At 41.2% G+C, this 17080-nt stretch overlaps 1 protein-coding gene across 5 annotated transcripts; it reads left to right on the top strand.

Moving 5' to 3' along the window:
* Positions 1-1305: 1305 nt before the first annotated feature.
* CDV3 (CDV3 homolog) lies at positions 1306-15622 on the top strand. 5 transcript variants are annotated; one of them, XM_070376121.1, is made up of 6 exons: positions 1308-1954; positions 2647-2723; positions 11264-11409; positions 11935-12094; positions 13251-13300; positions 13429-15622. In XM_070376121.1, the coding sequence occupies exons 1-6, from the start codon at positions 1715-1717 to the stop codon at positions 13434-13436; spliced, it is 681 nt and encodes a 226-aa protein (XP_070232222.1). In that variant the 5' UTR covers positions 1308-1714; the 3' UTR covers positions 13437-15622. The 5 variants fall into 5 exon arrangements, with proteins under 5 accessions (XP_070232217.1, XP_070232226.1, XP_070232222.1 ...); XM_070376116.1 differs by having other exon boundaries at positions 1306-1954; positions 11941-12094; positions 13251-15622; XM_070376114.1 differs by having other exon boundaries at positions 13251-15622.
* The last annotated feature ends 1458 nt before the right edge of the window (positions 15623-17080 follow it).

The raw sequence follows: 17080 nt of genomic DNA, 5'->3' as shown, positions 1-17080 counted from the left end.
CTCTATCTACCCTACAAGGCTACTAACATAACTGAGTCATTTCCTCAGTGGTTGTGACAGTTCTCTGTCTTTAGAAGGAAGTGGAAAGCTTAATACCTTTTATTAGACTGCCTTTTTCATATGGGAGGATTCATTTCATTCTCAACGCCCAGAAGGTACTTAAATGGTACAACCACGTACAGTCTGGGCACATTTGCTCCCTTCTTCTATATATGCCATTCCTTTCCTCTTATCAGGGACAAAAATGATAGATTATAGCCATCATCTCATCAGGGTAGGGGGTATTATTTACATGTAAAATTATTTATAGCATCTAATGTGTATCAGAAACTGCCTGCCAATGCAGGAGACATAGAGACACGGGTTCAATCCCTGGAGAAGGAAATGGCAACCCACTCCAGTATTCTTTCCTGGAGAATTACAATGACAGAGGAGCCTGGCAGCTACATTCCATGCAGTCGCAAAGAGTCAGACACGACTGAAGCGACTTAGCACGCACAATGAGTATTAAGTACTGCGCTGGCAGCTAAGAGGTAATCTTTCCCCACGTGTCTTGCAAGAGCTAACATCTCCACTTTACAGATCAGGCGCTTGAGGGTCAGATTTAGCTTGACACTATTTCTAGCTATCTCACAGAAAGTAGAATTCAGATAAAACCAATCTCCTTTTGACTACCTACTGGTTTACGTAGACCTTTTAGTAAATAAGAACTAAACTTCAAGCCGAAAGCACCTCATTTTCATAATAATCATCACCTACGAATAAAATGAACAGTTGCCAGACCAGAGAGGGTGAAAATACAGAGGCCAGCGGAGCAGACGATACATTCTTTATATAGCTAGCTTAGCACAGGGCCTCTCAGTCTCACTAAAGTTCAAACCACTACAAGGCCACAGTTTGCAGCGGACTAGCAGACACACGTGTACCCTACGCATGCGCCTAGAACGGACCTACCCACCCCTTCGACCGGACCTCTTTAGCCAAGTCACCAACAAGCCCTCTAAATGCCCGCCCTCAAGGCTAAACCCTCGACCAATCAGGAGGCAAGAGCCATCATATACGTCACTTATTTAGCATACACCCTCTCCCCGCCCCCAAGCCACAGCCCCGCCCCGTCTGAGGCAGGGATTGTCGCCTAAGCACTTCGTCCTGGCACCTGATTGGCTCCCTTGCCAGCTCCGCCTCCGTCTCCTCTCACCGCCCTTCCCTCCACGCTCCCACAGAGGCGGGCGGAGCTAAGTACGCAGGCGCGGGCGCTGCCTCTCTTTTCTGGTGGCCCGCCCTCCCTCCTCCCCTTCCCTCCCCTCCCCACCCCCTATCCCCTCCTCTCCCGGCCTGCGTGCTCGCGTCTTCCTTCTGCACGCGCCGCCGCTAACCCAGCACTCTCGCCGGAGCCTCTGGCCCGCGCGTTCCTTTTTCCCTCCAGCTGTGGAGCGGGCGGGATCCTGCACTGCGATCGCAGCAGCAGCTGCAGCCCGGGCGGGCTCGGGCGGCGGCAGCGGCACGCGAGCCCCTAGGAGGACCGTACCACCGTCCGCCAGCAGGCGGGGGGGGGCCGGTCGCCCCGCTGCACACGCCTCAGCGACCCCGCGGGACTGAGGCGTCGCCGCGCCCGGGAGCTTGAGCGCCGAGCCGGCCTCGACCCCGAGTTCGGAGCCTCGGCGGGCCTGGCCCGCCGCCGGCCCCACCCATCCGGGCCAAGGAGGCCGCGGCCATGGCTGAGACGGAGGAGCGGAGCCTAGACAACTTCTTCGCCAAGAGAGATAAAAAGAAGAAGAAGGAGCGGAGCAACCGGGCGGCGAGCGCAGCGAGCGCGGCGGGAGGCGCTGGCGGGAGCAGCGGAGCCACGGGCGCGGCGGGCGGTGGGGCGGGCGCGGGGACCCGGCCGGGCGATAGCGGGACCGCGGGCGTGGGGGCCACTGGCCCTGGGGCCGCCACCAAGGTTGTGACAAAGGTGAGGGGCCGGGGAGTTAGGGCCCGGGCCGCGCGCTTGCGCCCATGTGCCCGCCCCCGCCTGCCTGCCTGGGGAAGCGGCCGGGGCCGGCCGGCGGGCTGACGGGCGCGGAGGCTGCCACGTGACGCGGGCTTCCCACGGCGGGACGCCTTGCGTTCCCCGCCGGACCACAGCGGCCCAGCTCCCGACCCTCGTCGCCTGGCTCGGGCCAGCACGCAGGCAGGCGGCGGCAGCCTCCCGGGGACTCGGCCCGGGTCGGAAGTGCATCTATCGGGTGACGTCTACTCTGAGTAATTTAGCGTTCTGATTTCAGCCCAGTAGTGTGAGCTGAATTTTCTAACAGTCACATTTGTGGCAGATCTAATTGGCTCTACTTGGTCTGGAAACCTGTAAAAGAAAAGTCTCATACAAGATTGAGGTAGACGTTTAGTTGTGGGCTTACTATTGACTTAATCCGACGTTTCCTGGTTGCTTTTAAAGTAACAAGTCTCGTGAAGGAACTGGGTGGAAGTAACAAAGTTTAGTCACGTTTGTCCTCAAGCTAGTGGCCTTGGGATTGAGCAAGGGCTTTGGCCAGAAAACGAGTCCACACTTTAGATTCCAGCCACTTGATCCCTTTTCAATAGTCTGATAGTTGTTTTAGTTATGTTTTTAAAATAGCTTTAATTGACTACCGGGTACTTGTTTTACAGGAGGAAGATGAGTGGAAAGAATTTGAGCAAAAAGAGGTTGATTACAGCGGCCTAAGAGTTCAAGCAATGCAAATAAGGTATGGTTTGGTTACAGATAACGTTTATGTCACCCACAGGATAAATACTGTATGTTTGGGGGGTTTTTGTCCCAAAACAGCATCACAGTACTCTTGTGCTTTAGGTATGCTTATTACGACTAATGGATTGTGTCTGTTCCTCCTCTGTGATGGCAGCCCTTTTACATGCCAGTCAAATTAGCTGCCAGTTCTAAAATCCTGTGAGAGCTTGCCTACTTCAAATCTTGGTTAGTCCTTTTTGAGACAGCTAAAATGGATTTTGTGCTTTCAAAATTTTTGCTTTTAATATTGGTGGGTTGAACTTAGCTTTTGTCCCAAAAGATAACATGGGTGGTTGTAATTGAAGCATAGTTACAGGGAAATACAGATTTTACCTATTCAACTTGTGTAATCAGCACCGAAGTCAAGAAAGAAAACATTACTGGTAGAGAAGAAAGCACCCCTCCTAACCTCTTGTAGTCATTGTTTTTGCCCCCAAAATAACCACTGTCCTAACACTATAGATTAATTTCCCCTAGAAATTTATAGAAATGGAATCATAGTCTAAGCGTAAAGTTTTTTTTTTTTTTTTTTAAGAAAACAGTAATTCCTGAAAATTACATTGGTTGATTTAGAAGATTTGAAATTAACATGTTTTATCAAATCCAGTCTATGGTAGTCACATGAACTTTAGATTCATGTAAATAAATGTCATGTTTTTGAAAGTTTCATGAAGTAGAAAATCCATTGGCTTAGATTAGAAACTGTTTATTCCCAGTTTCAAGAAATAAGTGATCCTAGGGAATTACCTCAGTGCTGTCACTGTTAGGGGCCCAAGTTCTTCTACTGGTTGGGGAACTAGTCCTGCATACCATGCGGTGTAGCCAAAAAAAGAAGTGATCCTGATGCACTGCCTTCCAGATTGAAGTTTGTGATTTATATTTACTCGTGACCACCTGGCACAGTGGAGGAAATAACTTTTCCTTAACAGAATACTGTTCTTTGACCTCACTCAGTTAAATTCAGTCGCTCAGTCGTGTCCGACTTTGCGACCCCATGGACTGCAGGCTTCCCTGTCCATCACCAACTCCTGGAGCTTGCTCAAACTCATGTCCATCAGGTCAGTGATGCCATCCAGACATCACATCCTCTGTTGTCCCCTTCTCCTCCTGCCTTTAATCTTTCCCAGTATCAGGGTCTTTTTCAGTGAGTCAATTCTTCACATCAGGTGGCCACGGTATTGGAGTTTCAGCATCAGTCCTTCCAATGAAGGACTCACTAGATGGTAATGTTTATAATGTTAAATAACTTAAAAAAGCAGGGCTAATGTTTATGACATTTGTTGAATACTTACTTATCAAAGCTAGGCATTCATGTCCTAGGTGCTTTCACGTTGTTGCAAAGTGAAACCTGATTGATAGTGGGAAAGTTAGGGAATAGTTTCTCTACATTTGAAATAAACCTTCCTGGTGGTGTGAAGTAGAGGTGATAAGACTGGAGGTTTATTCCCAACCACTTCTTGGCTTCCTTCATGTGTTAGATGTTTTTGAAGAGGTATAGTTTAGAAAATAATACATTTTCTTTCTCCTGGGGCTTGGCTTTTAAAAATCGGGAGGAGGGATGTGGAGTTGTTAATAGTTACTTGTGATAGTGGAACCGCCTGTGTGTTGGGTTCCTGTGTTCTGTGGTAGAGTAGGCTCTTGCTCTGCCTTTCCTGATTGCCAGCCCATGTACTGTATGTTCTCAAAGACTCGATTACTGAGCAAGAGCAGCGCTTTCTGAGGGAAGAGGTTTCAAGTTCATTGAATGCTAGAAGTTGATTTTGTTATACAGGATATTTAAACTACCATCTATTTTTGTCATTGACTGTATATCCCATATCCATTCAGGGTTATTTTTCTTCATTTTTAGCTACTCCTGAGGTGGTGGAACATTACTTAAAACACTTTTATTCTTCACTTTTGCCAGAGGCGTAATTAAATCTCAGCTAGTGTGAACATTAAGGTTTGCTTGACCCAAAATAAAGCAGCTTTTATACTGCATTTTACATTTTTAGCATCTAGTCATGGCCACTTAGTGGCCATGCAGAGGTCTTTCTCTTACCTGCTAACATTGAAAAACATACCTTCTTCCTGAAGGAAGCTGTTTTGTGGCTCCTTAGTTATTATGGAGTCTGGGGTCTATCTCTGTTGCCTTCATAAATCAATAGAAGGGAATGTAAGTTTCCAGGAAAGGCTTGAGAGTGAGAAGCTCTCAGAGGTTTCATAATAATGACTGAAAGTTTTAACTTTAGACTGGATTTGGGGCTTCTCAGATGGCTCAGTAGTAAAGAATCCTCCTGCCCATGCAGGAGATGCGGATTCAGTCCCTGGGTGGGGAAGATCACCTGGAGAAGGAAATAGCAACCCATTCCAGTAGGAGTGGAAATCTCCAGGGAAAGACACATTGGTTCAATAGAATGGAAAGTAGGTTACTCGAACAGATAGGATGTAGTTGATAATATAGCAAAAACATGGACTTAGGGAAAGACAGACCTAGGCCTGCATTGTAGCCCTGCTGCTTATGTGTGACCTGGGGCGAGTTACTTTACTTGTGAATGTTCTCATCTGCAGAATTGAGATGACTGCTCAGATTTGTTGTGAGGATTTTGAATAAGATGTTCATAATATATCCGCTTGGTTCATGTTAATCAACTTCTCTATTTAGTGGGTAGAGTGATTTACTCTTGGGAATTTTGCTGTTTAGCCATGAAGCATCTGCTTTATAATTCCAATATTTGAAGGAGTCGTGGAGACACATTATGACTAAAGCCCTAGGCTGGTGAGTCAGTGGGTTTTCCAGATTGTTCAGTGGTTAAGAATCTGCCTGCCAACACAGGAGATGTTGGGTCAGTTTCTATCAGGAAGATTCCCTGGAGAAGGACCCATTCCAGTATTCTTGCCTGAAGAGCCTGACAGGCTACAATCCATGGGGTCACAAAGAGTTGAATGTGACTGAGCACACATGCATGCTAGTGAGTCATTTCACTATGAACTTAATAGGACAACATGCCATTTCAGGTTGGCAATAGTATAATCATACAAACAAAAATCCTCACAGTTGCTGAAGTTCTTGAATGATTGTTGTCTATGTCTTGATCTTACCTTTTGAGCTGAAGCCCTTGGAAGGAGAGAGAAATGAAATATCTCTCTTCTCAGATATTGGAGTGGGGTGGATATGCCTTTAATTTGTCATCTTTTCTATCCATGAGAGAGGCAGCCTTTCAATATGGGACAAGAGAAAATGAAACTTTAGAAATTGACTTAAAATATCTTGAAATTCTCTGTCTGTAGTCTTAATGTTTTACCTCCTAACTTTTTGTGTTGAAAAATTACAAACCACAGAAAAGTTGCAAGAATAGTAGAATAAGTACCCTTATACTTTTGGCTGAGATCTACCAATCATTTTTTGCCACATTTGCTTTCTCTTTAGTTAGCTGCATACAGTCTTAAAAGTTCTCGGCACTAGTCATTGTAGTAAGTTTGCATGCTCAACCTGTGTTGAAGTTAAGTGCAGTTGAAAGAGGGGAAGTTTTCAACAGTGACAAACATACTGTGTTAACATTCTAGCTCACATTTACCAACTAGCTCAAGATTTAAGTACCAGGAGTAGTAGGAGGTCACGTGTCAAGTTTTGTGTCTAAGTTAATAAATCTTATTCAGGATTGCATCATTGTTTACCGACAGGTTCTGAGAGAGAAGCCATTGAGATGATAAAAGAAAGAGCCTGGTGCTTAAGCTTAGATTATTGGTTGATAATAGGACCTACAGGCCTTTCCCATCTTTAAAATGGATTTGAGGGAGAAAGATTTCATTTACTACTTGCTACTAAATGGTGAGCATTTGTCATGTTTCACTAACATGAGCCCAGTGGTTGTCTAGAAATCTTTGGACAGCTAGACTTAAACCGATTAGGTAGAACTAGTTAAGTTGTCCTTTGAAGAGAGGAAATTACTTCAGCATCCAATCTGGATTCATTGTAGAAAATATTTGACCTCCGAGCATTGATTGTTAGGTCTTGGAGTTGTTTAACAACAACAACAAAAAAAACTACTCATGCTCAGCTGAACCCCTGTGGGTCGTTTCAGTGATTTGTAGAGGCTGTGGATGGAGCCCAGGAGAGAGACGCTTAGGTCTGCCATGAAGGGGCCAAGAAAGAGACCTTGGATGGGTACAGTGACATTTTAAGCTGCCAGGCATGACTCGTCAGGCGGTTTCTGTCTCCCCAGTTTACTGTCATGGGAGTGGTTGCATAAAACCAGTGGAGCTGCCCATTATTACTGGCAAAAGTGCAGTCAAGTCTGGATTTTGTGTTAGCTGCTTTAGTGTTGGGAGAGGGGAGATAGGATGCTTAAATTCTGTAATGTCCCTTGAGATATGGTAGTAAGAGTATTATGTTTTTTATAAATATACTGCTGTAACATGGGTGATCCTGATCAGTCTTATTTCAGAAAAGTGAGCTTCTCAAATCTGAAAATATAGAAAATTTTTGTATCATATTTTAAAGCTATAAAGAGAATAAAATGAAGTGAGAGGCAGCCTGAAAGAATATGGGCTCTGGAGTCCCACTGACTTGACTTTACTACCTTGTAGCCCTGGGGAAGATCCTTTAAGTATCTGAATATAAGTTTCCTCATATGTACAATCACCCCACTCCAGTATTCTTGCTTGGAAAATCCCATGGACGGAGGAGCCTGGAAGGCTGAAGTCCATGCGGTCGCTGAGGGTCAGACACAACTGAGGGACTTCACTTGCACTTTCATGCATTGGAGAAGGAAATGGCAACCCACTCCAGTGTTCTTGCCTGGAGAAGCCCAGGGACAGGGGAGCCTGGTGGGCTGCCATCTATGGGGTCGCACACAGTCGGACACGACTGAAGCGACTTAGCAGCAACAGCAGCATATGTACGATGGGTCTTCTCCTCATCTTTGTTATTTTGAGGTTTAGCTTTGTAAAGTGGTTATAACACTGCCTGGCATAGTATAGAGATACTAAGTAAATACTCCTTTTTCTAGCATTATCATTCCTCGTACCCCACCAATAGTGCCGTATAGACTAAAGCATATTTAAGACAGTATACTTTTGAGTTGGGATAATGAATTTATAGTGGCATTGTAGTTTTCAAAGCATCAAATTTAGCTGATGAGATGCTATATATTGGGTTAAACGTTAAATTCTAGCCTAGTTGTCTTCTGTGGAAATAATTCTTTGTAACATGTTTTTTGTTCTTTGGCATTTGGAGGTTTGACATTTTCTGAAATACCTACGTATGAAAGAGTAATACGATATTTAAATTATTCTGTCCTGCTGTTGGTACTGTAGCATTTCAGCAAGGCTCTTAGCATCTCTGGGCCTTATTTCCCTCTGTTGAATGAAGTATCTCAACTAGATAATTTCCAGTGTTTAGTTTAGCTAATATTTCAGAATCTTATGAAACCAAAATACTAAATTGTCTTGTGCCTGTTATCAGTATAAAATCCCTCTAATTAAAATAGATCACTTATTTTCTAGTGTAGTTTATACTCTGGAGGTATTTAGGATTTATGGGTTTTTTAAAAAAATTCATTTCTGTCACTTGTCTCTGAGAGAAAAAATTGATGAAGACTTTCAGCATTCTATCATACTATATTGGAATTTTTCTTTTTTTTTTTTTTGCAGATTAGGAAAACAATGTTTTTGGGTTTTAGAACATTTGAAAAGTAAAGCAGCATAAAGAAATATTCAAGGGATAATCAGTGTTAACATTTTTTTTGGCTTTCAGTTTATTACAAGCTGATAATTTTGGAGTTTAAATTATTAATCACCAAATATTAAAATAATTTAAGGAAATAGCTATTTTAAAGTTATATATATGTGAACAATTGTGATTCAGTGCATTGCTGAAAAACCATTTCAAAATGTAATTGACCAAATGAAAGCTGTCATAGTTTGGGGGGATATTAGAGTGTAAAAGTGTCATGAAGTCACTTAAATCTTTATGGGCCTCTTATCTCCCCATCTGGCATAGATTGGGTCGCTAGGACATTACTACTTAGTCATTATAGCTAAGTGAATAACACCTGTGCTTTTATTCATAGCCCAAATTACATTATAGTGTAATTTACATAGGTGTGGGTTCAGAAGTGGGTAACTTAAAAAAAACTTCTTTTGGGACAGTTTTGACATTTGAGTACCACTGTTAGACTTCTAGATAAATTATGACATTCATACTCTTAACTATTCTTAAAAAAAACTTCTTTTGGGACAGTTTTGACATTTGAGTACCACTGTTAGACTTCTAGATAAATTATGACATTCATACTCTTAACTATTCATTCTGCTTAAAAGCTTTAGGAAGAAGGTCATACTGCTTGGTATCCGATTTAAAAGAACATTTTCTTGTTGCATTTTTGCTTTTTCCAAATGCTATATTTTTTTCCTGTTAAAGAAATGTGATGCTTTTATGAAAACTCAAATATTAAAAAAGCATGTAATAGCAAGGGCTGACAGCACTTACTTACTGTGTGCCAAGCACTGTTCTGAGTGCTTTATGTCAATCAGTCTTCATAATGGGATTGTTATCCCCATTTTACACATGAGGAGACTGAGGCATGCAGAAGTTAGGTGCTGTACTTACTCTTTCTGGCTGGTAAATCGCAGAGTCTGCATGTATTGAACAGGCAGTTTGGCCTTAGAATCTGCTCCTAACTGCATGAAGAAAATAAAGTCATGCATTCTAGTACCCACTTTTTAACATTTAGCTAAACAATCATTCTAGATGTCTTTCTATTTATATTAGGTACATAGATTTTGTTTTAGTACCTTGTTTATATGAAATGATTATTATTTCCATATTAGTATAAACCTAACACATTATTTTAAATGACTGCATGGAATTCTACTACGTTATCAGCAAGGAAAATTGAAGGCTGGCTTAGCCATACTCTCTACCCTTTTTTCCTCTCAAACCGTAGTCTTAAATAAAACCTTGCTGTTGTAAATGCAGATTGAAGGTAAGTTCATTCCACTTTCCCCTTCCTGTTGCCACCCTAGGCCTCTAAACTCTGCAGTTACCTCTGGTTGGTGGGCAGTGTTGCATGGTACCATTGTCTCAGTGTCATTAAAGGAGACTATTAGCAATTCAAGAAATTTGTCATATAGCCAGAACTTATTTTAATAGACATAGAAGGCTAACACCCTTAGATGTCATTTTGCAAAAACCAAGAGAAGCCCTAATGTTCCCAAGGTCACAGTCAAGGTAGGAGTCATGTACACATTGTTATGACCATCATTATGGATCAGCTATCAAAAAGAGAAAATATCTCAAAGAGTGGAAGGCCAAGGACAGTATGTTTTTTTAATAGAGGAAAGGATAGTTAGATTGATGGTACAGATTGATAAGCTGAAGACCTAGGAAACACCACTAGTGTCATGGGAAATAATCCAGGGAAAAGGTGTCTGTGCCAGATGCATCATCTGCAGGGGCAAGGGAAGTTTGACTTGGCAGTTATCTTTGTGCTGTCAAGCCAGTGGAATAGAAAGACAAGATATATGTACTTGTTAATTTAGCACATTCAGGTGTACATGACACAGTAATAAGTAATCGAACACAAGGGGACATCATCAAAGATACCTTGGAGAGATTATACACTTCAAGAATAGATAAAAAGAGGCATTAAATAGAATCTTAGAATGGTATGTCACCACTGAGAATGTATTTTGCATTTATAATCACTAGTAAGCAACGACTGAGTTCTTTTATTCTCTACTTTAAATGGGTGACACATCTCTGTTATTAGGAACCAGTTCTGTGTATTCCCTATGTCTGGATAGTAGAGACTGATGCTAAACACTAACTTGTTTTCCTCTGTTGGAATGTGAATTAGTTTTGAGAGTATTTTGTTACATGTACTAAAGGATTAGCAAATGAAATTAGACAACTTTTAAAAACAATTCATTTGATCTGAATTAATCTGAAAATATGCTTACTATAAATGGCTGTTTGTACACTTGGGTTCCAGAAAAAAATCTAGTAATTATACTTTTGATTATTTTTCTCTACATGTCAGGTTAGATTGACCTTTCTTCCCTCCCTCAGTAGGGACTCCTATAAGTAATCAAAGTAGGTTGTTATAAGTTGATGTGTCAGTATGTTAAATATTTCTAGATGTTCTTGAGTGTATGAAGTTTGCAAAAAGGGAAATGGAGACTGTCAGTGGTTTTATGAACTTTTTTCCAGTGATGAATTCGTTCACTTGAAGTTAAGTTGAGGCCCCAATGCATAAAATAAAATCCCCTATTTCTTCCTTTCCCTTTAAAAAAAAAAAAAACTTGGCATTTGGGCTGAAAGAGGGTTAAGTGCCTTCTCCAGAATCACAGATCAGTATTGATAGAACTAAGGATTTGGACTGACAGATTTTCCACCTGAAAATTGGACTGCTCAGGTGCTTAATTTTTTTCCATATCCCTCATGAGGCCTGTCCCCCAGGACCCAAACAAAAAACTTGTTTCTGTAATTGAATTCACGTATTTATTTTCCGATAGTGAAAAGGAAGAAGATGAAGTTGAAAAGAGAGAAGATCCAAGTGATAATTGGGAAGAAGGTGGAGGTGGTGGTGGTGGTGTAGAAAAGTCTTCAGGCCCTTGGAATAAAACTGCTCCGGTACAAGCACCTCCTGCTCCAGTAGTTGGTAATCTTAATATTTCATTTTCATAAAGATGTGTTGTCTATAATTTTAATAGGCAGTCAGCTTTCAACTAAGTGCATATTTGTAGTGAGTGAGTAGGGTCTTCTTTCCGTTGCTAGGAGAGAGAGATTTGTGTCTGATCTAAACACGTTCATATCCTCGATAAAGGAACTTGGAAGTTAAGGCCGTAGGCAGCTTAAGTCTTACAATAATCCTATAGTGATCCTATAGCTTGCCAGACATGTTTAAGGTTTTTGGTTTTTTTGTTTGTTTTTCAGTTTTTGACAGCTGACTACCCATCTTTTTTTTTCCTTTTCCCATTTTACTCAGTCTGAAGAATGAGTTCTCAGAAGGGGAATATCTCAGATAATTTTCTTTCTTTCTGTTGTTCAGACAACTTTAATGCAAATAAATATTTTTTTTTGTTTTGTTTTGTTTCCATAATTGTTAAATGATCAAGAATTCAGGAGTAGCTTGTTAAAATGCTAGGCACTTGAGTGGTTTCTCTAAACTGTTGTGAAATGTCAGTTACAGAAACCCCAGAACCGACAATGACTAGTGGCGTGTATAGGCCTCCTGGAGCTAGGTTGACCACAACAAGGAAAGCACCACAAGGACCACCAGAAATCTATAGTGATACGCAGTTCCCATCCCTGCAGTCCACTGCCAAGCATGTAGAAAGCCGGAAGTAAGTATGCTCAATATTTTGTTTTGAAACCTTTTGCCTTGGCCAGAAAATGGGGTGTTTGGTATTTGAAAACCCACCTTGAGGGTTGCAGTAAAGCCCAGGCTGCAGCTGAGAGGTAATTAAGAATTAAGGTAGGTCTCATATGCCCAGGAATTGGGGAGGAGAGGAAGAACCCTGGAAGGGCTGAGGGGAAAGAGTACCAAAGACAGACATCTTCTGCAAGTTCCTCTTTTCCCTGGGTTATGTCATTCTGTAGCCATGACAAGTCTTACCTAGTTAGAATTCTTAATAAGTATTGGGTACATTATTGCTGCTTCAACGTTCCTTATATTATAGACTAGAGAAATCAGCAATATTTTATTGTATTCCCAGTTAATGTGAATAGATGAAAAATGCTGACATTTATATACCTAATACTAAAAATAATTTTATTTCAGCAAGTACTTAAAATGAATGCTACCTGGAGTTAAATGACCACATATGGCACATCCACATCTTATATAGGGACATGATTTTTTTCTTTACGTAAATAAGAAGTGTAAATGACATAGTATGGAATTTGTGGGGGGTGGCTTTTAAATTAAATCCTAGTCTTTTTGCCTCTTTGAGGGCACAACTGACTTGAATTTAAACCTCTGACTTGCTCTGTCCTACACACGAGGCACTGATTCACCACACACATCTTTATCTGATCCATTCCCATAAAGTAGAAGTGCAGAGAGGTCTTTGAATAATGAGTAGAAATTTACTTGAATGAGAAGCCCTTACTTACATATAAAAAAAGAGATGTATTGTCTTTTTTTTCCTAAGAGTAGAAGTGAGTCTTAGAAGGATTCACCATGTCATTAGACAGCTTTTTAACTTTGCAGTTGTCTTGAAGTTGGTCCCAGAATAGGATTTCAGTTAATAGTATTTGGTAGAATTGCAACCACAGAAAATATGACCGTAGCGCTTCAGTACAGTATTCTATATTTTCTGTTCAATTGAAGCCTTAAAAATGGTTTTGATAAGGATTTTACATGCCAGTTTCCCCCTCCTATCCCTTCCCTCAAGATTTTTCCAAGGGGTGGCTTTTTTATTTTAATTCAAGAACGAATATTTTCAGAACAGCCTAGTGAAGAAGAAATATTTACTGATTACATTTCTTTTCCCTTAGGGATAAAGAAATGGAGAAGAGCTTTGAAGTAGTAAGACACAAAACTAGAGGTAGGGATGAGTTTTCAAAAAACCAGGCCCTTAAACTTCAGCTAGACAACCAGTATGCTGTGCTTGAGAATCAGAAAAGCAGCCACACACAGTACAATTAAGGAATGGTGTTTGCTAACCCTTCTAAGGTAACTAAACCACAGCTAACCGCCACGGACAGCCATCCGTCATCTGATCTCTGCTGGATCTACAGCCGATGCAGACCACTTGGTATACATGACTGACCATGTTGCACTATGGAAGTTTAAGTGTTACAACTGCTCTTTATGTGTATTGGATTTAGGGGGGGTTCATAGTTATATTAATGTTCGAACTAGATTCAGCAGTGTTCTTTCATAATTACTGTGCGAGTACAAAAAAAAAAAAAAAATCAAAACCTGTAGCCAGTGGTCATATCAAAATCTTTTTATGTTCAGATACTGAGCCTTCGTAAGGGTTGACTACCTCAGATTTGCTGCACTCATTGTGGACTTCATGTGGATCACAACTTCTGGATAAGAAGGTTACAGCTATTAAGTATCGATGTGAAACTTGAAACCAGCTCTACTGGATTCCTATCAGAAATCCTGCAGAAAGTCAGCCATCTGGGTTCTGATCTGCTGTAAAAGATGAAGATTTAAGTGACCTTAATTAACCTGTCCTGTGCCCCATCTATAAGGAATACTCTGAGGTGGACTGTGGCTGGATTAGACTTACTAGAACATGCCGCTCTCAAAAGAACTGATGTGCTTGGAAAATCTGTAGGGCTCTGATTTATAATTTAAAACTTTGAGTTGTATTCTGAGGTAACCACAAATTAAATTCATCCAAACTTTGGTCACCAAGTGGGGAAAGGGGTAGGAGGGAAGAATCTTATTTCTTTTAGTAATTTTTTTATTTGGGTAATGCTTTTTCTGTGTTCCATATTAAGGCTTTTTTTTTTTTTTTCATATCACTTGGAATAGTTCTTTTACAGAGCATATTGCTTAGCTCAGTAACCTGAAGTATGCATTGGAATTGTGAAATGTCTCATGAATTTGCCAATCCCTAGAGTGGAACCAAATGGCCTTTAATGTAAAGGGCAGTAAATGCAGGGGGCTCTACTTCAGGTGCTGCTAAAGCCTCCTCTAATCAGGTCTAAATTGTATAGTAAACTGGTGGAAAGACTGTTTAGTTTCTGCTCAGGCCAAGGGAGTCACTGTCCTGTCCTTACAAATTCAAAGCAGTAAGAGCAGAACCTCAACCTGAAACACACTTAAGTTTCACAGATCTTGCATGATCTTTGACACGAATTCCAGATGCACTTGTGCCCAAACATTTAAGGTGTTAGGTATTCTGTAGATGCAGTGATTGTCCCAGCCTAGCTTTGGTATCAACCTTCTGGTATGTCTTTAAGTTGATCATTTGGAGAGTCAGGGGCGAAAGACAGGTGATGTAGCACTTCTGTTTTTAATAATTACAGCTTAAACTATCCAGTAATTTTTAGTCCTGAAAAGGGACACCAGGATGCTACCCAGGATTACTGAAAAGTCTTTCCATCTAATGAGACAGTCTGGTGATTTACTAGTTTTGTATCTTTGGTAGATATATTTCAAAGTGGCATGTGACCACTTAATGCAGAGTCTGGGTTTCTCTATAATAAAATCCCTTTGCCAAATGTAGGAGTTGCAGACTTGCTACTAGCAAGAGTGAAGCAAATGGGTGAGTAAAACTATCCTGTTGTGGGAGCATTTTCCTCTAGGGGTTGAGTCTTGATAAAAGTGTCAATGCAGGAATCCCACTCCTGGGAAGCGAACAGAATCACCTGATGGGACCTGCAAAGTGTATCTGGGCAATAATGTTGGAGTTACTTGAGGTGGCAGGCAGGATGCCTATGTTCTGATGTGCTTGGGTGAGTAGCTGAGCCAGCCAAGGAGAGGTTGGATGATTGAAAAACAAAGGATTCTTGGTTAATCTGAAGACATCATATGGGAAACAAAAATCTTTTAACAAATAATCTCTTGGACCTTGAGCCACATAAATCCCCTGAAAAGTGCATTTTTTTCCAGCAAAATTTTTTTGGGGGTTATGTTATTGAGGAACTGAGATGAATATATGGGAAAAGTTATTTAATGGCATAGAAATCTAAAGACCTGCAAGGAGACTTAAAAATCCCAACCGTTGTTACAACTTTTTAAAAGATGTGGAATTATCAAAGTGCACATGAATCAAGTTTTAATATGCTGTATGATGGGTGGATGAGGCTGTCCATTGTACCATTTCTTTCTTTGAATTCTCAGGCATGGTTTGGCAGTGCAAAAACTATGTGTCATTAACAAATTCAATAAAAAGTAAATATATGGATTTTGGAGTCTGGTTTTTGCTCAACTGGTAACTTATCCTCTATCTTTGCAAATGGAGGATTGATGATATTCCTGCTTTGCTCTGGGGGGATGATAATCTCATCCTGAGTGACCTTCCCATTTGAGAAATGTTTGTTTTTAATGTTAAAAAACCAGACCTGGAATGAAATTGTGAAGCTGTGACGAATATTCTTTTCCAAAGATAAAAACAGATGCACACTTGTCTTCATTGCTCTATTAAGTTTTGTTGTCTTGGACCATGGCAGGGGAATCTACACTATTGTATCTACTATGTAAACTAAAGATTTGAGGCCTTATCCTCTGAGAAGCTTACAAATTTCTCAAATGAGAAATTTCAGAATTTAGTCTGAATTATAGTCCCTACCAGGCTTCCCTGGTAGCTCAGATGGTAAAGGATCTACCTGCAATGCAGGAGACCCTGCTTCAATTCCTGGGTTGGAAAGTTCCCCGGGAGAAGGGATAGGCTACCCACTCGAGTATTCTTGGGTTTCTCTGATGGCTCAGACAATAAATCTGACTGCAATGTTGGAGACATGGGTTGGAGAACTGGGTTCGATCCCTGGGTTGGGAAGATCCTCTGGAGAAGGCCATTGAAACCCACTTAAGTATTCTTACCTGGGGAATCCCACTTGGACAGAGGAGTGTGGTGGGCCACACTCCATGGGGTCATAGAGTTGGACATGACTGAGTGGCTAAGCACAGCGTAACACATTTAGTGCCTAAATTTCTAAACAATAGAGAAAGTATATTTTAAGTAATTGTTGAAATACCAAAAGTCAAATGCAAGTATTTGAACTATTCATTTTGGAATGTAAGTATGTGTTTTTTTTTCATGCCTACAACTTATTTGTTTAGTAACTGAAGTATGTACCTGTTAATGTTCCTCATCCATTGCATCCATCCCCATATGCCCATCTCTGGCAACCACGTGCTCAAAGTTCTGATACATTTTTTCCCTCTGGAAACCACATGCTCAAAGTTCTGATACATTTTTTTTTAATTCCACCTATAAGTGGAATCATAACTTGTCTGACTTATTTCACTAAGCGTAATGCCCTCCAAGTTCATCCACATTGCTAATGGCAAATTTTCATTCTTTTTTATGGTTGAGTATATGGGCTTCTCAGGTTGCTCAGTGATAAAGACTCCACCTGCCAATGCAGGAGACAGGAAACGGGTTCAACGCATGGATCTGGCAGGCAGACTCGGGGGAAGGAAATGGCAACCCACTCCAGTATTCTTGCCTGGGAAATTCCATGGACAGAGGAGCATGGTAGGCTGCAGTCCATGGGGTCACAAAGAGTCAGACACAACTTAGTGACTAAACAATTACTGTATGTATGTAACACATTTTCTTCATGTGTCTGTTGATGGACACAGGTTGCTTCCTGTTACAGTAACTTGGCTATTGTAAATAATGCTGCATTGAACATAGAGG

The sequence above is a fragment of the Bos mutus genome, chromosome 1 (assembly GCF_027580195.1).
Source record: "Bos mutus isolate GX-2022 chromosome 1, NWIPB_WYAK_1.1, whole genome shotgun sequence".
Taxonomy (NCBI): domain Eukaryota; kingdom Metazoa; phylum Chordata; class Mammalia; order Artiodactyla; family Bovidae; genus Bos; species Bos mutus.
This window is presented reverse-complemented; position numbering and strand designations above follow the sequence as displayed.

Coding starts and splice junctions, on each gene's coding strand:
- CDV3 (XM_070376114.1), top strand. CDS start 1,715: ATGGCTGAGACGGAGGAGCGGAGCCTAGACAACTTCTTCGCCAAGAGA. Junction 2,724..11,263: donor GTTCAAGCAATGCAAATAAG/GTATGGTTTGGT, acceptor ATTTTCCGATAG/TGAAAAGGAAGAAGATGAAG. Junction 12,095..13,250: donor AAGCATGTAGAAAGCCGGAA/GTAAGTATGCTC, acceptor CTTTTCCCTTAG/GGATAAAGAAATGGAGAAGA.